Genomic DNA, 22,817 nt, shown 5'->3' with positions numbered 1-22,817 from the left:
ATCTCACTCCTTGTGGGATAGCTCTGTCCTCTTCTGGAATCTTCCAAGGCCTTCTTTCATGTTCTGATGTACTGAAATTTTAGCAAAGTGGTTTTTTTTTTTTCATCTTTTGTACTTGGTAATTTTTAAAGTCTTTCAAGCTGTACAACTCTCTTCCCCATAGTTTTTTTTTTCTTTTTTTTTTTAACTTTTATTTAATGAATATACGTTTCCAAAGTACGAATAATGGATTACTATGGCTTCCCCCCCATACCGTCCCTCCCACCCACAACCCTCCCCTTTCCCACTCCCTCTCCCCCTCCATTCACATCAAGATTCATTTTCGATTATCTTAATATACAGAAGATCAGCTTAGTATACATTAAGTAAGGATTTCAACAGTTTGCTCCCACACAGAAACATAAAGTGAAAAATAATAGATGATTTTTTTTAATGATGATGAAATCAGATCAGACCTATTGTCATGTTTAATCCCAGTGAGAGTCAAGTTGGGAGTTGATAGTTTCTTTTCTTTTCTTTTCTTTCTTTCTTTCTTTTTTTTTTTTTTTACAGAGGATCAGTTTAGTATGCATTAAGTAAAGATTTCAACAGTTTGCACCCCCATAGAAACACAAAGTGAAATATATTGTTTGAGTACTCGTTATAGCATTAAATCTCAATGCACAGCACATTAAGGACAGAGATCCTACATGAGGAGTAAGTGCACAGTGACTCCTGTTGTTGACTTTACCAATTGACACTCCTGTCTATGGCATCAGTAATCTCCCTATGCTCCAGTCATGAGTTTCCAAGGCTATGGAAGCCCTCTGAGTTCTCCGACTCTTATCTTGTTTAGACAAGGTCATAGTCAAAGTGGAGGTTCTCTCCTCCCTTCAGAGAAAGGTACCTCCTTCTTTGAAGACCTGTTCTTTCCACTGAGATCTCACTCACAGAGATCTTTTGCCAGAGTGTCTTGGCTTTCCATGCCTGAGTTTTTTTTTTTCTTTAAAGATTTATTTATTTGAAAGTCAGAGTTACACAGAGAGAGGAGAGGCAGAGAGAGAGGTCTTCCTTCCAATGGTTCACTCCCCAGATGGCTGCAATGGCCGGAGCTGCACTGATCTGAAGCCAGGAGTCAGGAGCTTCTTCCGGGTCTCCCATGTGGGTGCAGGGGTCCAAGGACTTAAGCCATCTTCCACTGCCCTCCCAGGCCACAGCAGAGAGCTGGATTGGAAGAAGAGCAGCCGGGACACCCATATGGGATGCCGGTGCTTCAGGCCAGGGTGTTAACCTGCTGTGCCACAGCGCCGGCCCTTCCCCCAGCTCACGACATTCCCACCTGTTGTTTATTTGATCTCATTTCCCTTCATCTTCTTTCCTTCTGCAGCTCCTACTCCTGAGGAGGTGGCCCCCATCACCTCAGCTTAATTCTCATTCTTTTGCATTTCTCTACGTTTTATCTGTATTTTGCTTCAAACGTCAGGAGACCGCCTCAATTTCACCCCCATCTGAATTTCTTGCACCTGCCGAGTATTTAACTCCTGCAGACGTAGTCCTGCTTGCACTGCCCCATCCTCAGCACGTGGAGGTTCTTGGGCAATCCCTCTCTGCTCCCCGATTCACCTGCTGCCCTCGGGGTCAGGGTCGGCTGTGACTGCTGCTCCTGCCCCTCCTCTCCTGTGCACATGGCTGAGCCTCTTTCTGATGGAAGGACCAGGTGATACATTTAGGTGGGCGTGGGGTGGCCTCTGCCATTTTCGTCTGTCCACTGAATGAGGTTACTCAGCAACCCTTTCCCCAAAGGGCATGGCCAGGAGACCCCTGCGCTTGCAGCGGGTGCCCTTGTGGGTGGGCTGCTGTATTTGCTCAGAACAACCACCTCTGCTGTCCTGTGTGTACGGTGGTGGTGGGGAGGTGCTGTGGGAAGAGCCAGAAACCGTGCAGAAGCACAACCAGCCAGCTGTGTGTCTCCCCTCCTCCCCCCCCCCCCCCCGCACACCAGCCAGTTCTAGAAAGGCCCCATCAGGACACCGCACAGGCTCCCTGGGCACGCCCACGTCTCCCACTCTTCTGCCTCTCAGAAGCCCATCGCCATCCATGGAGCAGGGCGGTCCTCCTCCCTCCTGCTTCAGCTCAGTTTTCTAGAGGCTTCCAGGAGAGAGGCTTGGCCACATTCTGTTGTCTGGACTTGCCCTTTATGGGTCCATGCACCCCACATCTGCAACAAATCCCCACTAGCTGGGTGCATATGCAGATATATACACATATATATGTATCTAATCTTTTAAGCTTTATTTGATAGGCAGACTTAGAGAGGGAGAGAGAGAAAGAAAGAGGTCTGGCATTCACTGATTCATTACCCAAATTGCCACAGCTGCCAGGGATGGGATGGGCCTGACTAAAACCAAAAGCCTGGAATTCCATCTGGGTCTCCCATGTGCATGGCACACGCCCGAGTGCTGGGGCCATCATCCACTGCTTTCCCAGGCGCACTAGCAGACAGCTGGATCAGAAATGGAGCAGCGGGGACTCGAACCAGCACTTTGATATGGATGCTGGTGTTGCAAGAGGGGGCTTAACCTGCTGTGCCACAAACACTGGTCCTGATTTATGCTTTTAAAATACTATTTAACTTAATAGGGGCTCACCTCCTGTCCCCAAAGAGAATCTGGTCAGCCCTCCTCTTGTCATATTACATAGGAAGTGCAGTGATGTTTCTGGGATCCACTCCATGGCAGTGAGAACCTCAACAGATTGTTGAGAAACAAGATGTTTACCTAACTTCTCTCCACTACAATAGAAAACCTGCAAGTATGTGTGCTTGACAGTCCAGCATACACTGCCATCTAGAGGGGAATGTTTGCATTTCACTTTGGGTTTCCCCGCTAGGGGGCAGCAAAGCACCATCACCGGGGCATCTTAAAAAACTCCAAAGCCCGGGACCTACCACAGACAAATGAACACCCATCTCCTCAGAGGTGGCCCCAGCATCTGTGTCCATCACGGGCATGTGGAGGCTGAGTACCACCCCCTGGGACTTGAACCCTAGTCCCTCTCACTAAACACGATCAAAGTCATTTATAAAATGCGAATGGTGCCAACATGAACCTTGATGCATTTTCTCTACCCAGAGGAGTCGGAGGTAATGCCAGACCTGGCCGCTTCCCCGCAGAAAGCTGACCTGCCTGCCCACGGCCCCTGAGCGCGGAGGTCGGCCAGGCTGCTTCCCACCTAAGCACTCACGCAGCTCTTGGTTGATTTTAGTTCCTCAGGTTCACCCAGCGGCTGGCTGCGTCTCCTTCCCTCTTTCCCACACACATTTTCCAGCTTCCAGGGTCTGCCCCATTCAAAACAGTCTGTTAAACTCCTTTCTATTTGTAGAAACTTACCTAGGGAACTTACAGGATGTTTCGTATTATTATCTTTAAAGTTCTTTGTAAGAACTCTTAAAAATATTTATTTCAAAAGCAGAACAACAGAGAGACACATCTCCCCTAGTAGCAGCCTAGAGATAACTCTTTATTCAACAGAGACCCTTCCCCAGCGGAGGAGCCCTTTGATTTTAGCTCCCGCAAATAAGGGACCACATGCGGTATTTGTCTTTCTGTGTCTGGCTTATTTCACTTGATATAATATCCTCCAGTCTCAACCATTTTGCTGCAAGTGATAGAATGTCATTTTTATAGTTGAATAATATTCCATTGTGTGTGTATATATTTATCTGCTTATCCATTTGTTCACAGTGTGTATAAATTTATTATATATTTATCTGATGATGGGCACTTCTGTTGAGTCCATATTTTGGCTATTGTGAACAGTGCTGCTATAAATATAGTGGAACAGCTGTCTCTTTGATACAACAATTTTTGGGTGTATACCCAGTACTGGGATTGCTGGATCATAGGGCAAGTCTATTTCTTTTTTTTTTTTTTAAGGAAATTTCCACACTGTTTTCCACAGTGGCTGCACTAATTCATATTCCCACCAACAGTGTATACGTGTCCCCCTTTCTCCACATCCTCGCCCTGCTGGGTTACTTCCATCAAGGATTCTTCCAGAAGGGCATTTTGTCATCCAGGGAAGAGTTATGACTGGCGCAGCTGCAAGTCCAAGAAGGGCCAGGCAAGCAGGGAAGGGCACTCGGGGCTGGAGGAGTCGATGACCAGACAGGGCCACTCGATTCACAGATTCATAGAAACTCGGCCCCCTCACCCCGCCCAAGGTTTCTCTATTTCTTCCACAACAGCCTTACTGGGCAGCCTACCAAAGTGTTTGCTGCTTAAGTAAGTTTTGGATATCGAGGCACTGAAATTAACACAACCCAATGAACTTACCTTTTCTACTGCTTTTTCATTAATTAGCGGGCCTTGCGTGGTTCCCTCCTCAAATCCATGCCCTACACGCAGAGTTGTCTTCATTGCTTCAGCAAATTTGCTCACAAAGGAATCATGAATCCCCCTCTGCACCAGGAATCGGTTTGAGCAAACGCAAGTCTGGACAGGAGGAAAACAAACCCAGAGAGTCAGTTTCTCGGGAGCCGTTGACCCATCCAAGAGACAGGAGGCAGCCCCACGTCTCTGCAAAGATGCTTCCCCGGGCAGCTTGTCAGGCGGCCAAGCTGGCCCAGAGGGAGACACCCGGGGGAGAGGTGTTCCTCTCCACTCCCTCTACAGCTGTTGTCCATTTGTGGTTTAACAAGTTAGCAAGTATGTGTGTGCAGAGCAAACAAAAACACACCCAAGTTCCTACAGGTGGCTTTCATTACAATACAAACAGGAAGAAAAAATAGCCTGCAACTCTGCAAGGACCTTTGAGAGCAGAGGCTGGGGTGTGTGTGTGTGTGTGTGTGTGTGTGTGTGTGTGCAAACTCTACCTTACATCCTTTACCTGAAACCTTCCAGGTGTTGTGAGAATCTGACATTTCAGTAATGGACACAGGACCCTTCCCGCGTGCAGCCTAAATTACCAAAAAGGCCCTTGCTTTTTCTTCTAATTATTTCTAATTAGACCATGTATGAAGAAATTTTGAAATATAACCCATTATATATAGCTTCTTGGCCTTTTGGCTAAGATCAAGCGTGAAATGGAACCCGTCGTGGGAGACCACTGATGGGTTTGCTGCTTGTCTTTTTCTTAATCTTTCCTGGTTGCAGCACGTCTGCACACTTTTGTGCCCTGTGCATTTATTTCCTTCCTCCCTCCCTCCCTTCCTTAAAGATTTATTTATTTATTTGAAAGGCAGAATGACAGAGAGAGGTCTTCCATCCACTGGTTCACTCCCCAAATGACTGCAATAGCTGGGGCTGGGCCAGCCCAGAGGCAGGAGCCCGAAGTCCCTTAGGGTCTCCCACTAGTGTGGCAGGGGTCAAGTGCTTGGCTCGTTTTCCACCCCCTTCCCAGCACAAGAAGAAGTGGAGCAGCTGGGACGCACACCTGCTCTCCGACATGGGATGCCAGTGTCTCAAGCAGCAGATTCATCCATGACGCCACAGTGCCGGTCCCCTTTCCTTGGCTTAAAGCAACACATCCCAAGGCTGTGGCTTTACAGCATGCCACAGAAGGTTACAGATCTTGGCATTTTTGTAAAAGGAACTATACCTGGGGCCGGCCCTGTGGTGCAGCGGGTTAACGCCCTGACCTGAAGCACCAGCATCCCATATGGGCGCCAGTTTGAGACCCAGCTGCTCCACTTCTGAGGAACCATACCTATACCTGAAAAACCAAGTTTACTGAAATTATACGAAAAGGAAAGAATTAATTACTAAAGGCCAAAATAAAGAAGAAAACTATTTAATGTCTTACACAACATTTCATTTTTCCCCACAACATAACCTTTCAGGAGTATTTATTCCATTTCTGGAAAGCATTTAAAATCGTTTGTTGTTGATACTTTTAAGGCAAAGGATTTAAAAATACTTCGTAAGTCATCAGGATCTTGGCAGCTTGGATAGGAACTGGGAGACAGGACTCTGGGCTTACAGCGCCAGTACTCTGGCAGAGTTGGGACAACAGCCGGTGCATGGTGACCAACCACTCGTCTCTTAGTCTTTTGCAAGTTGCTGCTCATTTGCAAGATGCGAGGGACGCTGTGGTGACTTGGAAGGTCCATACCAGACTGGCTGCTCCACGGTTTGCTCTGTAGATGTGAGCTCAGCTCCTCTCCCTTGGGACAGCTTGGACATGCGTGGTGTGCCCGCTGCTGCCAGCTCGGCCCTCGCCCAGCACTCTGCTGGCCTGGGGTATGTCTCAAAGACAGTCAGGTTTCAAATGTTTCTAGGCACCACCCTCAACACTTTCCCACCTTCTTGTCCTTAAGTCTGCGGACCTCATACCCTGGCTGTTCAGGGCTGCTTTGTGTCTGAGGAGAAAAGCCTAACGAGGGGAAATTATGAAAATACAGTCATCCCTCTGTACCCGTGGGCTCTGCATCTCTGGATTCAACCAACCGCTGGTCAGAAATTATTCCTTTCAAACTCATCTGTTCTGAACATTACAGACATTTGTCAATGTGGATAAGCATGGCCTACGTAGAGTTTCCGTGTGTTAGGTGTGCTTAGTAATCCAGATGTGATTTACTACACGCAGGAGGATGTGCACAGGTTATACGCCAATCCAAGCACTGTGCCAGCCTCCTAGGAGGAACTGGGGCACCCCAAGATTTTGGTATCTGAGGGTATTCTAGACCCAATCTCCTATGGAAACCAAAGGGTGACCATAGCCCAGTCCGAAGTGTAGGGGAAATAAGAGGGAACAATGTGATGAAAAACTTCTGCTGTTGTGGAAATTCTTCGAAGCCACAGATTAGATATTTTCCCTGTATTGGGACTCTCCAAGCCTAGTGTAGCCACTAGCAAATATTCAGGCAATTGCTGAATATTTGCTGAAAGAGTGAACAAATAAAGAATGGACAATGGATGGGGACCCACAAGTTTCCCTCCAAGAGATGAGTAAGGCAGTGGAGATAAAAGCCAGCGCTTTATGAAATGTGTGTGCACATATAGCCAAACCCTGCAAAAACCCCACAGGACTCACCTGGCCGGCGTTCCTAAATTTCGATGCCATGGCCCCTGCTACAGCCTGCTCCACGTTGGCGCTGTCAAACACAATGAAGGGAGCAAGGCCGCCCAGCTCCATGGAGACCCTCTTCACAGAGCTGGCTGCGTGGCGCAGGAGGATCTGTGGGCAGAGGAGGGGACCTGTGAGCACTGAACCAGCCACCCGGATACCCATCTTCATTTGAAACAAACGCCCGGGGCCAGCGCTGTGGCGTAGTTGGTAAAGCTCCCGCCTGCAGTGCCAACATCCCATATGGGTGTCGGTTCGAGACCCGGCTGCTCCACTTCTGATCCAGCTCTCTGCTATGGCCTGGGAAAGCAGTAGAAGATGGCCCAAGTGCTTGGGCCCCTGCACCCGCGTGGGAGACCTGGAAGAAGCTCCTTGTTCCTGGCTTCGGATAGGCGCAGCTCCAGCCATCGCGGCCAATTGGAGAGTGAACCAGTGGATAGACGACCCCCCACCCCACCCCGCCTCTCCTCTCTCTGTGTAACTCTGACTTTCAAGTAAAATAATTAAATCTTAAAAAAAAAAACCAAAAAACCCAAGAGTAAAGAAAGCAGGTGTGCAGCAGTATGTAGGGGGCGACACTTTGCATTACAAAAGGGAGAAATGAGAATATATATTCATACGATTATGATCTTCAAAAAGTTAATAGAAAACACATATTATATTCAATTTTGAATTCTCTGAATTCTAATTTCCATGAACTTTCTGAAGTATGCCTGTATTTGTTTGTAATGATGAAATCCCGAGAAAATAATAAGAAACTAAAAGCACTGACTTGACAGAGGTGGGGGAGGCATCAGGGTGACTTCTCAAGGTACACATGTTAACACATGTTCACAGGTGTTATACTGGCCTGACTTCTGAACCATATAAGTGTACTTCCAATTCAAAAACATTATACCACAGGCTTAAAAGCCACAAGATAGAGAAGAGGTAATAAAATCACCCAGAATCCCACCACCCATAGCTCACCCCTGATCACGGGTTAAGGTGCATTTATCTAGAACTTGGCCACACAGGTTCATGTACACAGTTGCCCCTCCATGTCCCTAGGTTTGATCTCTGCAGTTTCAACCAACTGAAGATAGAATATATTTGAAAAAAAAAAAAATGCTTTTCTTGCTTGTCATTATTCCTAAATAATATGGTATAACATTTTAAATGGTATTAAGCATTATAAGTCATTAGGGATGATTTAAATTAGAACATGCATAGGTTGTGCACGAGTACTACACTATTTTATGTAAGAGGCCTGAGCATACGTATATTTTGGTATCTACAGGGATCCTGGAACCAGACCCTAATGGATAAGGAGGGACAACCATATGTATTTCTTTAACAAAAGAAAATGGGACTGTATGATTATAGTTTTTTTTTAAAAAAAGATTTATTTATTTGTTTGAAAGTCAGAGTTACACAGAGAGAGGAGGAGGGAGGGGTAGGGGGAGGGAAATGGGAGGAGGAGGGGGAGGAAGAGGGAGGAGGGGGAGGGGGAGGGGGAGGTCTTCCATCCGCTGGTTCACTCCCCAATTGGCTGCAATGGCCGGAGCTGTGCCGATCCAAAGCCAGGAGCCAGGAGCTTCTTCCAGGTCTCCCACACGGGTGCAGGGGCCCAAGGACTTGGGCCATCTTCTACTGCTTTCCCAGGCCACAGCAGAGAGCCAGATCAGAAGTAGAGCAGCCGGGACTCTAACCAGCGCGCATATGGGATGCCGGCGCTTCAGGCCAGGGCGTTAACCTGTTGCGCCACAGCGCAGGCCCCATGATTATAGTTTTATAACCTGCTTTTTCTTCCCACTTAACCATATGTCTGGAGTACTTCAACATGTTCATAACATTTTATACTTTGCTACTTTAGTGTAACACTATAATGTGAAGGTCCTCTCATGCCGGCTCCCATGTGTCTAGAACATTCTTGCATGGGCTGTTCTACAGTGTATTCACCTAGCCCCTAGCTGTTGGACATTTAGATTGCTTTCAATTACTTGCCTTTAAAAACAACACTGCAATTATTCCTCCAGGGTAAGCTGGTAAAGCTGATGACTCAGTATACAGCTATAAGGCATTCAAGGCCTAAGAACGCTGCTCAGGGATGTCCAGGTGTGGCTGCTGATGGGCCCATGTGAGATAGTTCAAGTTGAACAGACAGTATTCACAAGGCCAGGTTTGCTCTAGGACAGCCACCCTCCTAAGTTACAGGTTTTGTAACGGGGTTCTGGGTAAAAACTCAGCATGGCTGGAAGTGGAGCCTAAGCCAGCACTTCTCTGTATGCCCAGAGGTTAATATTCCAGGCATGAAGTAGCAGCCGTGAGCTTCTCCATCAACGTCATTATCCAACTAAGGAGTACACGTTTTAAGATGAAAAATATGTCTTCATTGGACTCAACATAGCTATTTAATTTTGAATTTTTTTAAAAAAGAATTATTTATTTATTTGAAAGGCAGAGTTACAGAGAGGCAGAGGCAGGGAGAGAGAGGTCTCCCATCCGCTGGTTAACTCCCCAGATGGCCGCAATGGCCGGAGCTGCGCCAATCGGAAGCCAGGAGCCAGGAGCTTTTTCCGGGTCTCCCATGGGGGTGTAAGGGCCCAAGGACTTGAGTCATCTTCTTCTGCTTTCCCAGGCCATAGCAGAGAGCTGGATCAGAAGTGGAGCAGCTGGGACTTGAACCAGCACTCATATGGGATGCCGGCACTGCAGGAAGTGGCTTTTACACGCTACACCATGGCTCCGGCCCCTCAATTTTGAATTTTTAAGAACTGTTATCTGCCACTGTCTTTTCCTGCACTTGCTGCCCTGTAAAATAGATCCTTACTGTCCGGTCACTTGATCTCGCCTTCTCCATGGCATCTGTTCTCCCACATTCACTTGCTCTGGGTCCTCGGACAGCGCCCCCTACCGGCTCAGTCTCTTCTTCCCCGTGACCTGGGCTTGCCCTGACTTTGGCTCCAGCTCTGCCTCATGACATCCTCAGGCACTCAGCTTCCCAAGACAGAGTGTGGCTGGCCAGGCCCCCATCTCCATGCATGGCCGCTGTGGCAGGCCACTGGCCAGCCTCGGGACCCTCTCTCCCTCAAGCCAGATGCCCACTCTTGGCGCAGTTCTCAGCTGGGGAAGAGGCGAGGCATCGTGTGCCGTAAAACACTGGACAGGGCCTGTCAGAAGGGGCTGAGGGCGAGTGGGCACCTCCAGAACTGGCTTCCTGCAGCTGAGAGGCAAGAAGCTGCAGCCCAGAGCAGGAGTGAGGCCGCCAGTTCTCGGTGACAATCAGCTTGGGAGAAGCCCGGGACAGGCAGGCTGCTTATTCCTTGTCCCTTTGAGTCACCAGGCAAAGCACAGTCCTGGGTAAACAGGGGCAAGGCTGGGCCCGGCGGGCAGGTGCACCATGGCTTCCTGGACGTGTCAGGTGACGCACCTGCGGAGGGAACCAGGCGTCGGCAACGACAGCCTGGCTGTCCCGGCCCAGCCTCCTGGGAATTTCTCTGGCAAAGATGCCCTGACACTCTCCACCTGGCCGGCCCCTCTTTTTCTGCAAACCCTTCATGGTCACATTTTGAAGCCCTCTGGGTTAGTCTGCCGGGTAGGGGGTAGGGGCGTGGCAATCTATGGCTCTTAAAGGTGCCTATTTTGGTAGAAGCCAGTGGCAGGATTCCAAAGCAGGAGACGATAGCACGCAGCCAGGGTAATGGTGAGGAGTTCCAACCATGGCATCGCTCCTCCCTGCTTCCCACGGTTCCTAAAAGCGACCAGCATCACACGGACTTTTAGATGAGATTTGTGTTACTTTCATCTGCTGTGTGTGCCCATGCACGTGTCTAGCACATGCCTACGTGCAAATGTTCGTATGTGTGTATGTGCATACATATGCAGGCTACCAGGAAAAAAAGCGTACCATCCAGGGAGAAGCCCCTTAAACAGAAGCGTTTTGTTCTTTTTCTATTCTGAACATTTTTGAAAAATATTTATTTAATTTTATTGGTAAGGTAGAGAGAGATAGCTATCTCCCGTCTGCTGGTTCACTCTCCACATACCTGCTGGGGCTGGGCTAGGCACCTGACACGCAGGGACCCACGCCTCTGTGAGCCATCCCTGGTGCCTCTCAGGGGAGCATCAGCAGGTAGCTGGAGTAGAGAGCTGAGCCAGGAACTAGAACCCAGGCACGCCAGTATCCCAAGCGGCATCTTAACCACTACCCTAAACACCCACGCCTCTTTGAACATAAAAAAAGATAAGTAAAAATCTACTCACAGAAACATAATCAAGTTTTAAGGGTAGAACTTTTCAACATTGAAGACAAAAAACCAGACCTTCCAATTTCTGCATCTTTATAGTAAACAAATTTTTGTTCAATTCTGACACCCATTTCAACATCAAGCATGTGTTCCTAGAAGCACTAATTCTAGGTTATGAAATACGCAGTCCAGTATTATAGAAATATCTATGCAATGAACAGCTTTTCAGCAACTTCAGGCACAACAAATAATGGGGAAAGAGGGGCCAGTACAGTGGGGTACTGGGTTAAGCTGCTGCCTGCAGCACCAGCATCCCACATGGGCACTGGTTCAAGTCCCGGCTGCTCCACTTCCAGTACAGCCCCCTGCTTATGTGCCTGGGAAAGCAGTGAAAGCTGCCTCGATAGCTTGGGCTCCTGTACCCATGCAGGAGCCCAAGATGAGGCTCCTGACTCCTGATTTTGGTCTGGCCCAGCCCCAGCCATTGTGGCCATTTGGGGAGTGAATCAGCAGATGGATGTCTCTCTCTCTCTCTCTCTCTCTGTGTGTGTGTGTGTGTATGTGTAACTCTGCCTTTCAAATAAATCAAATAAATAAACCTTAAGTAAAATAAAATGGGAACACAGTGAGACCCTCGCTGCCCAGCCCCCTTGGTATGGTCAGGCAGGAATCCAGGTGATGTCTCCTAGGGAACACCACCCAACACGTCACTCGAAGATGAGCTGACATTTCTCTGACAGTTACTCAACACTCCAGGAATCGTTCTACACTGGCGCGGGAGATGAGACAGTGTTCTACTGTGTGGAGAGGAACTATAGGACAACGTTGATTTTTGTTGAGGCTTAGCTGCGTACCTTTCCCGTGGCGGTCGAGCCAGTAAAGGAGATTTTGGACACCAGAGGGTCGGTGCAAAGAACTTCCCCCACTTCCTTGGCCTTATTCCGAGAGCAGGGAATGACGTTGTACACGCCTGGAGGAATTCCCGCCTGGTTTGCAAGCTAGAAAGAGAAACAGCCAACACGCGGCCGCAAATCACCAGACTGAGAAAAACAAGAGAAACAGATGTTTAGTTCACAATGTGATGGGAAAATGTCAATCAATGGTGACAGGGTAAGAGTACAGTTGTAACTAAAGTAAGATTCTTATTAGTGCCAATGTGATGTTGCACAGCATTAAAATATCTTAGAGTTCCAATGCCGCCTTCTGCTCAAAAAAAAAAAAAAAAAAAAAAGCAAAAATCACCAAAACATTGGAAACATTGGATTTCTTTCCCAAACGAGTCGGAGGAGGTTCCAAGAACAGTCATCCGATTGATCTGTAGACCTGAAAGAATATTTAGTGAGCACCTACTATGCGCAGGGCAACAGGGCAAAGCTTTTGCAAGGGTCACTTCCCAGAGTGACTAGAGAAGGGAGGTGTGGGAGATGGAACCCAGCAGAGAGCGACACAGCCAGCCACCCCTAGCTGCCTGTGCTGGAACCCAGAGCTCCTTCCTGGGGGGATGCTCATGTCTGAATGCCATTCACACATTCCATAAAGCTGATGGGGATTCTTGAAGATGGCGGGGGTCACACTCTTTGAGTCCCCCTCCTCGTAGAAACAGCAATTAAAGAGCAAACCCCAAACAGCCAAACAGCAGTGACAATTGCAAGACGCTAATAAGAAACATGGACACAACCGGATGACAAGGTACCTCCACCACCACAAGTCACAAGTGGGTGGGCCTACACCCCCTACAGGAATGGGACCTGTGTGCCAGCAAGCAGGGCAGTAACATGGGGCTGATAACACAGAAACACCCCCCACACACACCCCCCACCCCCCTCCCCTGCTCCGAGCCCACAGGTGTTCAAGGACCTGATAACAGAGAACGCCAAACAGCCCACAGGTGTGCCAGCACCCAACTAACAGCACAAACAAGAGCGGCTGCAAGTGGGAGGCGAGGCTGTCCCAGCGGAACGCCGGGAGGGAGTGGAGCCAGGCCATGTGTGTTCCAGGCGAGTCACCTCCCCCACACAAGAAAGCTCGAGAAACTCCAGTGAAGGGGAGAAGCCGCCTCTCCCCAGCCTCCTTCCAAGGGCTCAGGAAACCTGACTTCCCATGGAAACAGCCTACCACTCAGGAAAACACTGAGGCCAGGTTCCGCACAAAGTGTTTAAAGTAAGAGGCAGAATCATATCCCTGCAGGTAACAAAGCCCAAGCTGTACCTCAGTATCTCAACACGAGATGGGCTGGGGAGAGCATCGCGCCCAGACACAGAGGAACAGAACACATCAGCGTGAGAGAAGTTTAGAAAAGAGGTGAGGGGACACAGGAAAGAGAAAGAAAAGGAAAAAGTCGCTTCAGAAAGGCACAAACACAACATACAAAACCTTAAGGAAAAATTGAGGCAAAAAGGAAGATCATTTCAAACATTGAGCTGAGATGGGAAGAACGCAAAACCAAATGACACAAAGGGTTCAATTCAATGATGCAAGACTTCCTGAGGAGGAAAACCAAACCCAGGCTGAAGAGCAAATCCTGGGAACTTTCTGTAGATTTAAAAAAAAAAACAAGATGTAAAAATACACATTGAACAGGTTCATCTCTGTCGCATTAGCCAAAGCAGTCATCACAAAGTAGTTGTTCCGGTTCTATTGCGAGGCCTATTTTTATCTTATAGATTTTATTTATTTGAGAGACAGTGTTACAGACGTAGAGGGAGGGAGAGAAAAAGGTCTTCCATCTGCTGGTTCACCCCTGAAATGGCCACAATGGCCAGAGATGGGCTGATGTGAAGCCAGGAGCCAGGGGCTTCCTCTGAGTCTCCCATGTGGGTGCAGAGGCCCAAGCACTTGGGCCATCTTCTGCTGCTTTCCCAGGCCATAGCAGAGAGCTGGATCGGAAGAGGAGCAGCCGGGACTCGAACCAGTGTCCATATGGGATGTCAGTGCTCCAGACAGAGGATTTAACCCGCTGAGCCACGGTGCCGGCCCTTAGGGCTATTCTTTACAGTAGAGGGAAAAAGTCACTCCCCAGTGTCCAGGCAAAAAAAAACAAACAAAAAACAAAAACAAAGTTGACTGATAAAGGAAAGAAATGTAGGTCTTTTCAAAAGCAAGAACTAGGGGCTGGGGAAGCAGCAGAGAATGGGCCAAGTACTTGGGTCCCTGCACTCATGAGGGAGACCTGCAAGAAGCTCCTGGCTTCGGCCTGGCCCACCCCTGGCTGTTGCAGCCATTTGGGGACTGAACCAGCGGGTGGAAGATCTCTCTCTCTCTGTCTTTCCCTCTCTCTGTCTGTAACTCTGCCTCTAAAATAAATAAAATCTTTTTTTAAAAATCCCCCATTCATTTTTTCCCCCTAAATAGAGCAAGATTATAACATAACACCACGGAGCATGAGATGCCAGCCAAGAAGGAGGTCCCACAACTGTTTCTGCTTTGGATTAAAAATCACGGAGTTTGTTGGCTCTGCAGCTACAGGGGAGAGAGGCTCACCTCGGCCAGGGCCAGGGCAGAGAAGGGCGTGTCCTCGGCAGGTTTCACCACCACGGTGCAGCCAGCTGCCAGGGCGGCCCCCACCTTGCGGGTGATCATGGCGCTGGGGAAGTTCCACTGGGGTCAGAAGAGAGAGGAAGCGTGTAAGGGAAGGACCGCCTCACTGGTCCCCAGGGTGGCAGGTCAAAAAGTCAGTCAACAACCCCCACCTTGCATAACCTGGGCTCCACTGAACAGGTGAGCTCTCACAACACCTGCCCCTGCCAGGTGGCGGAACTGGGGAGATAAAGGCCCATAATGACAGGAAACATGTTTGGGGCAAACACGGTGCAGAATCCTTAGAACAAGGGTCAGCCAGAGAGTTTTTGTAAAGAGCCAGAGAGTGTTTTAGGTTTTGTGGGAGGTGTGGCTACCACCACAACTACTGAACCTTGCAGTCGTGTTGTGAGAGCTGACGTGGACAGGAGGTCCACAGTGGGCTCCTGGGAGGAAACATTAGCAAAGACAAGAAATAGCAGACGACGGAGAACTTCCTTCTATGTCCATGTTTACCGTTATCTGTAGGCACCTGCGTATCTGTCACAGCAGTATTTTATCTTTCTTCCACAAACACTTGTATAGCGCTTGTTCTGTGTCATACATTGTTCTAAGCATGTTAAAAATTATAACAAATACTCTGGTTTCTCTCCAGATCGTATAAATCTTTTGCCTTAAAATTATAACTAAATGGTTCTCACAATTCAGCAAGGTTCGTATTATCCTCAATTACAGGTTTGGGGGAATGGAGATGGCACAATGAAATCATGTGCCGGAGGCCACACAACCCGTAAACAGTGAATTTTGAGTCCAAACCAGCAAGTCTAGGCAGTGTGTGTGTGGGGGGAAAGGGGCATGGATTCCACCTGTTAGGACGCACAGTAGGAAGCATGGCCTTGAGCCCATGGCCTTGAGCTCCGCCGGCAGAGATGGGACCTGGCAAAGGTGGGCCCAGGAGTGCCGGTCACTGAGACACTGGGTGCCCACAAGTACACTGCAGCCCCGTGCAGGCACATCCAACGTCTTATTTCTCAGCCTTTCGACTTCTAGAAGCTGGCCCAGTGACCAATGCGTTTGCAGCTGCTGCGAAACATAAATTAAGGATAAATTTTTCCCTAAACTATGATGCAATTAAAAAAAAAACCGCATCCTCATATCTGAAGTCTTTTGAAAAATGATAAATATCAGATCTTTTCAGTGGTGCTGGGCAGGCCTGGGAAGAGGCCCCTGTGCCAAGTCACAAAAGCCCCTGGCTTGCTTCTGGGGGCCACCTGCCTCCAGGGCTCCAGCAAACACGAATGCCCACTCACCACGCCACACCCAGCACTGTCTCAGACAGCTCCCGAGAGGGACCAGGAAACCCAGGACAGGTGACAAGCCTAACAGGATGAGCACACCTGCCCACGACGAAGACGTTGGTCCTGCCTGTCTATACAACCTCCTACCCTGGGATCTCGAAGCTCCTGCCATGCACGTACCGGTGTGATGACCGCGGCCACACCTATGGGCTGCTTGAGGACCAGGGCCCGCCTCCCCTTGGTGGGAGTAGCGATGATGTCACCGTAAATGCGCCGGGCTTCCTCGGAAAACCACTCCAGGAAATGGGCTGAGTAGAGAATTTCTCCCTGTGCCTCCTTCAGTGGCTTCCCCTACGTGAAAGCAAAAAATGCGTTATTACCATCTACCGCTAGAAGCCGGGCTGGGCTGGGCTCTGCAGCGCTCACGGCTGCAAGGAGACGTGCAAAGTCTCCCGTGGCAAAACCCACGGGGCTGCTGGGCAGTTTCTAACTTGGACGTGGGACTAGGAAGGCAGAATCAAGAGACAGCGTGGCTGTGCCACCGGTGCCACAGGTGTCTTGTGCACTCGCAGTATGTTCACAAATCGGGAGGCGATGTCTACACCTGCGTCTTCTAGTTGTTTTCCCTTCCTTCTGATCTCTCCCAAAGGTGACCATGGTGTCAAATAATTTCTTACACCGGTCGAGGAATAATTGATACATTTAAAAAAAAATCACAAGAGCAACATTTAAAAAAAAAAAAAAGCACCTGTGGGAAAAAAAAAACGATGAAAAAGCAGTGTTCCTGCGGTTCCAGATGCGATCTATGTTTGCATGTTACTAAAGGATTAACTAGAACATCAAACTTCGGAGAACGTGAGTGCCTGGCACCAGTGACTGGTGTCAGATCGCAGGACAAGGAAGGGCGGCTCTCAGCGGCTCTCAGGGGTGCCAGCCGGGACCTTACACTTACGCTCTCAGCGGTGATGACTTTGGCAAGGTCGTCCTTATTTTGTATCATTAAATCGTACCAGTTCCGAAGGAGCGCACTCCTCTCCTGAAAAAGAAGGCAGGCAGATGGGCAATAAAGCATAGACGGGGAGGGCTGGCCAGCTGCAGCCTGCTACCTTACTCGCCCTGTGGTCCCGTTCTTGGCTCAGGGCTCAGGGTAACTGACAAAGCACAGGGGTCATTGCCAAGGCAGCCACAGGTGCTACTCAAAACTTATGATCTATAGCAGGCAAAATTTTACCTTGATCATTTTGTATGGCCCGGGAATGACGTTGTAAATATCCAAGGGACTCTTGGCAGAAATGAGATTCCCCACCCCTGAGCGACGGGATGCCCAGAGAGCTCACCAAACATCACTTCTGGGTGTGTGTGTGTGACGGTGCTTCTGGGAGACCCACCTTTGAACCAGGGGGCTGAGCAAGACAGATCCGCCCTCAGCCACGTGTGTAGGCTTCAGCCAATCCGCTGAGGGCCTGAATAGAGCGACAAGGCTGAGGAAGGGCGAATTTGCCCCGTATGCGAGCTGGAATGCCCATCTCTTCCGACCTTGAACCTCAGGCCTCAGACACTGGCACCCCTGGCTCTGGGGCTTACAGACGTGGACTAGGGCTCCTCCACCTCCAGCTCTCCTGGGCTGCTTGCAGACAGCAGCCTGTGGGACCTCTCAGCCCCTGTTGTCCTGTGGGGCAATGTCACAGTAAATGGCTTCCTATATATTTATGCACAAAGCTGCTTCTACATGTTCGTGGAAAAATGTAATTAAAATATGTTTATTTTGGTGCCAAACATTTTTTTAAGACTTATTTGAAAGGCAGAGATGGGGAGAGAGAGAAAGAGAGAGAGAGAGAGAGAGAGAGAAATATATAGAGAGGTCTTCCATTTGCAGGCCCACTCCCCAAATGGGGCTAGGGCTGGGCCATGGCAAAGTCAGGACCAAGGGGCTTCTTCTGGGTCTCCCACATGGGTGCCACTTGGGCCATCTTCTACTGCTTTCCTAGGTGCATTAGCAGGGAGCTGGATCAGAAGTGGAGCAGCCGAGACTCAAACAGGCACCCGTGTGGGATGCCCGCATTGCAAGGCAACCTTAACTCATTATGGCACAGCACTGGTCCCACTAAAATTGTTTTAAATCCATGTAGCTTCTTATGGTAGGCACCAGCTTCTCTTAAAGCAATATTCCTCCAGTAAGTACACCTGTTTACCCCTGCTCAGTGCACTGTCAGAGAAGAATCCGACAATCACAGCCCAGTGTCCTGCAGGTTATCCTGCACGCGAGAGGAAACACTGGAATCCAGAGAAATAAATGCCAGAGGACTTCCAAGGAAAACTAGAATTAAAAGATAAGTCTGTTTTGGTGCCCCCAAATTTGAAAACTTGCAGGTTTTTCCTAATACACATTTTCTGTGAACTTTTGAAGACCCCCTCACGTGTGCACACAGGGTCTGCTCCACACTGAGCCTGAGAAAGGAGAGAGAACCATGAGACAGCGTGGGATCTGTGAGAAGCAGCAGTAGATTCTGCCTGCGCAGGCAACACAAGGTCCCAGCTGAACACAGACACCAGAGGAAGCCGGAAATCGCCCGAGTATGCAAAGTACAAGTTGGGCTTCTGAAAGCATAGACTTGTCCCATAAAGAAATTTCGACAGAGACAGACATCAGGGGAAGCGGGAAATTGCCCGAGTATGCAAAGTACAAGTTGGGCTTCTGAGAGCAGACTTGTCCTATAAAGAAACTTCGACAGAGACAGATGCGTGCAGCGAGGGAAGACAATGTGAGGAGACACCCGGAGAAGACGTGTTCACAAGCAAGAACCTGCCCTCACGGCCTCAGGCTGAGGCTTTCCGTTGCGGGTTTAGCCTCCTGATCTGAGACAATCATTTCTGTTGCTTCAGCCACCAAGTTTGCAGCGTTTTATACTGTGCTGTAGGAAACTCAGATAGAGGCTCCGACTGACAATGGGGTAACGTCCTGATAAACCCATCGCAAGAGGGAAATCCTAAGTGGGGCCGGGGCTGTGGCACAGTGGGTTAAGCCTTTGCCTGCAGTGCGGGCATCCCATAAGAGTGCCGGTTCAAGTCCCAGCTGCTCCACCTCCCATCCAGCTCCCTGCTAATGCACCTGGGAAAGCAGCAGAGGATGACCCAAGTGCTTGGGTCCCTGCACCCACGTGGGAGACCTGGAAGAAGCTCCTGGCTCCTGGCTTCAGCCTGGCCCAGCCCCAGCTGTTGTGCCTATTTGGGGAGTGAACCAGCAGGTGGAAGACCTTCCTCTCTGTTACTCTCTCTCCTCTATTTATATCTCTGCCTTTCAAATAAATAAATTTTTAAAAAATATATCATACGTGGAAAACGCCCTGAAGGCAGCCGCCCTCCTGTGTGTCCCAGCTCAGGAGCACTAGCACTGCAGAGCGGCCGTGGGTTCCCTGCAGGGCCACGGGGCTGCCCGGGAGCCGCACTGCCCAGTGTCACCAGACGGGATCAGAGCACACAGGAGCAGTGCGGGAAAGAGCCCACTTCCAAGGACGGCTTCTGCTGAACGTGTACCCCTTTCACACCCTGCGCAGCCTGGCTGAGGGCTGTGGATCTGCATGACACTCAGGGTTCACAGAGGTGGACAGCGACAGAGTTACGCACCCCCCACCCAGCTCCCTGGTGTGGCCAGCAGGGAAGGCTGGAGGGTGACCAGCAGGCCTCCCTCTGCCAGTTCCACTCTGCGCCCCTGCCACAGCATGAATCAGAAATCTACTTCCTAGGGCCATTGAAAGGACTCCACAAAGCACATGAGCAGTACCAAGGGTGGTACTTAGCCGTGGAGGGGGCAGTAATGGCCTTCAAAGATGACCACGCCCTGACCGCTGCACCGTGACTGTGTCACTGTGCCTGGCAAAGGGATGAAGTTAGGCTGTTGAGGTTGGAACGTTATTGTCAATGAGGCCTACCCTGATAGGGCCTGCTGGTGCCCCCAACCCAAGAACCCCCAGAACTTCAGAATGTGACTGTATTTGTAGAAAGGTTCTTACTAATTTTTTTTGTTCTAATTAATACTATTGGTTGAACTCTGTAATTAACACACAGTTATTCTTAGGTGTTTAAATTTAACTGAAAAGTGATCCCTGTTAATTATAAGAGTGGGAATAAGAGAGGGAGATGTACAATGTGGGACATGCTCAATTGGACTTGCCCCAAATGGTGGAGTTAGAATCATGCCAGGGGATCCCAATACAATCCCATCAAGGCGGCATGTACCAATGCCATCTCACTAGTCCAAGTGATCAATTTCAGTTCACAATTGATCACACTAATAGGTCTAAGAGTCAAAGGGATCACACAAACAAGACTAGTGTCTGCTAATACTAACTGATAGAATAAAAAAGGGAGAGAACAATCCAACATGGGAAGTGGGATACACAGCAGACTCATAGAATGGCAGATGTCCTAAACAGAACTCTGGCCTCAGAATCAGCCCTTAAGGCATTCGGATCTGGCTGAGAAGCCCATGAGAGTATTTTAGGCATGGAAGGCCAAGACACTCTGGCAAAACAACAACAACAACAACTAAATGAAAGATCCCTGTGAGTGAGATCCCAGTGGAAAGAATGGGGCCATCAAAGAAAGAGGTACCTTTCTCTTAAGGGAGGAGAGAACTTCCACTTTGACTATGACCCTGTCAGAATAAGATCGAAGTCGGCAAATTCAAAAGGCTTCCATAGCCTTGGCAACTCATGACTAGAGCCTAGGGAGATTACTGACACCATAAACAAGAGTGTCAAATTGTTAAGTCAACACCAGGAGTCACTGTGTACTTACTCCTCATGTAGGATCTCTGTCCTTAATGTGTTGTCCAATGTGAATTAATGCTATAACTAATACTGAAACAGTACTTCACACTTTGTGGTTCTGTGTGGGTGCAAATTGATGAAATCTTTACTTAATATATACTAAATCGATCTTCTGTATATAAAGATAATTGAAAATGAAATCTTGATGTGAATGGAAGGGGAGAGGGAGCGGGAGAGGAAAGGGGTGCGGGTGGGAGGGAAGTTATGGGGGGAGGAAAGCCATTGTAATACATAAGATGTACTTTGGAAATTTATATTTACTAAATAAAAGTTTTTTAATAAAAGGTTCTTAAAAGAGGTAATTAAGGGGTCGGTGCTGTGGCACAGCAAGTTAAAGCCCCAGTCTATACTGCCAGCATCCCATATGGGCCCCAGTTCGAGTCCTGGCTGCTCTACTTCTGATCCAGCTCCCTGCTAATGCGCCGGGGGAAGCAGCAGAGGGTGGCCCAAAAAGAAGCTCATGGCTCTTGGTTTTGGATCAGCTCAGCGCTGGCCATTGCGGCCATTTGGGGAACAAACCAGCGGATGAGAGACCTCTCTTTCAACTCTTTCAAATAAATAAATATTTAAAAAGAGGTAATTAAATTCAAATGAGGTCATTTGGGGTGCACTAATCCAATACAACTATCTTCACAAGAAAAGACGATTAAAGGGCTGGGCATTGGCACAGGGTTAAGAAGCTCCTTACCCTTATCAGAGTGACTGGGTTCAAGTTCTGCCTCTCCAGCTTCTGGCCGAGTGCATGCTGGGAGGCAGCAGGTGACAGCTCAAGTAGTTGGGCCTCTGGCACCCATGTGGGAGACCTACCCTGAGTTCCCGACTCCCAGCTTCGGCCTGACCCGGCCGGCTCCAGATGTTGCAGCCTCCAGACATGCGGAACAGTGACAGCTGGAGCCACAGCAGCCTGCAGGACTGTGGCGGCAGTCCTAGCTGAGTAAGCACCCAACCATGCCCTTTATGCCGCACCTGGCCGCTTCCCTGCGGGCCCACCTTCTCCGCTAGTTTCTACTTCTTCCCGTCTTCTTGGCATCCATCCCTCTGACACCGATTTGCTTAGGTACTGCGCACATGTTTGTAGTTCGGATCTCTGCTCTGTCCCCCAGCCCCACGTGAGCTCCCAAAGGGCAGAATCTTCACTGTCCAAACTGATGTATCCCAGGCACCCCCAACAGGGCAGGGCACACGGGCAGGTGCTCCCTCAACAGCTGAGGGGTGAAGGGAGGCCAGGACTCTGGGTCTTGTCCTTTAGATGGAGGGCTTTGACGGGTAGGGCAGGAAAGGATTTCACTGGGTTGACTCTAGGTATTATAATAATAAATGAGAAAGGCCGGCGCCGCGGCTCACTAGGCTAATCCTCCGCCTAGCGGCGCCGGCACACCGGGTTCTAGTCCTGGTCGGGGCGCCGGATTCTGTCCCGGTTGCCCCTCTTCCAGGCCAGCTCTCTGCTGTGGCCAGGGAGTGCAGTGGAGGATGGCCCAGGTGCTTGGGCCCTGCACCCCATGGGAGACCAGGAAAAGCACCTGGCTCCTGGCTCCTGCCATCGGATCAGTGCAGTGTGCCGGCCACGGCGGCCATTGGAGGGTGAACCAACGGCAAAGGAAGACCTTTCTCTCTGTCTCTCTCTCTCACTGTCCACTCTGCCTGTCAAATAAAAAAAAAAATAAATGAGGAAGAAAATGTCTTCCATAGTTTTATTCTTACTCTATCCTCCCTCTCTGATGGCGCCTACAACCGCCCCAATTCTCTAGCATTCGCTGTCAGTAAATGGCATCTTTTATCCTTTCAGGTGGGGGAAAACCTGGAGGACAGTCCAGGATTTGTCCCCCCCCCCCCCCCCCCCCCCGTGAGGACCGCATGCTGCGCGTGCTCGCTTCCCCGGCCACCGCAGCCTGCACGCGCAC

The 22,817-nt window shown here is 49.4% G+C and overlaps 1 protein-coding gene across 2 annotated transcripts in view; it reads right to left on the bottom strand.

The window, feature by feature from the left end:
• Window positions 1-22,817, bottom strand: part of ALDH5A1 (aldehyde dehydrogenase 5 family member A1) — a 33,187-nt gene that overhangs the window by 9,621 nt on the left and 749 nt on the right. Inside the window, exons 2-8 of one of the 2 annotated variants that reach the window (XM_070074332.1) lie at window positions 17,040-17,123; window positions 16,268-16,438; window positions 14,754-14,870; window positions 12,128-12,271; window positions 7,012-7,155; window positions 4,314-4,472; window positions 901-1,203 (exon numbers count right to left, since the gene is read on the bottom strand). In XM_070074332.1, the coding sequence (XP_069930433.1) occupies window positions 997-1,203; window positions 4,314-4,472; window positions 7,012-7,155; window positions 12,128-12,271; window positions 14,754-14,870; window positions 16,268-16,438; window positions 17,040-17,123 (1,026 nt within the window). In that variant the 3' untranslated portion in view covers window positions 901-996. Of the gene's footprint in view, window positions 1-900; window positions 1,204-4,313; window positions 4,473-7,011; window positions 7,156-12,127; window positions 12,272-14,753; window positions 14,871-16,267; window positions 16,439-17,039; window positions 17,124-22,817 lie in introns of those variants that run through there. The other variant, XM_002714157.5, reaches the window with a different exon arrangement.

Source organism: Oryctolagus cuniculus, chromosome 5, assembly GCF_964237555.1.
Source record: "Oryctolagus cuniculus chromosome 5, mOryCun1.1, whole genome shotgun sequence".
In the NCBI taxonomy this organism is placed as follows: domain Eukaryota; kingdom Metazoa; phylum Chordata; class Mammalia; order Lagomorpha; family Leporidae; genus Oryctolagus; species Oryctolagus cuniculus.
This window is presented reverse-complemented; position numbering and strand designations above follow the sequence as displayed.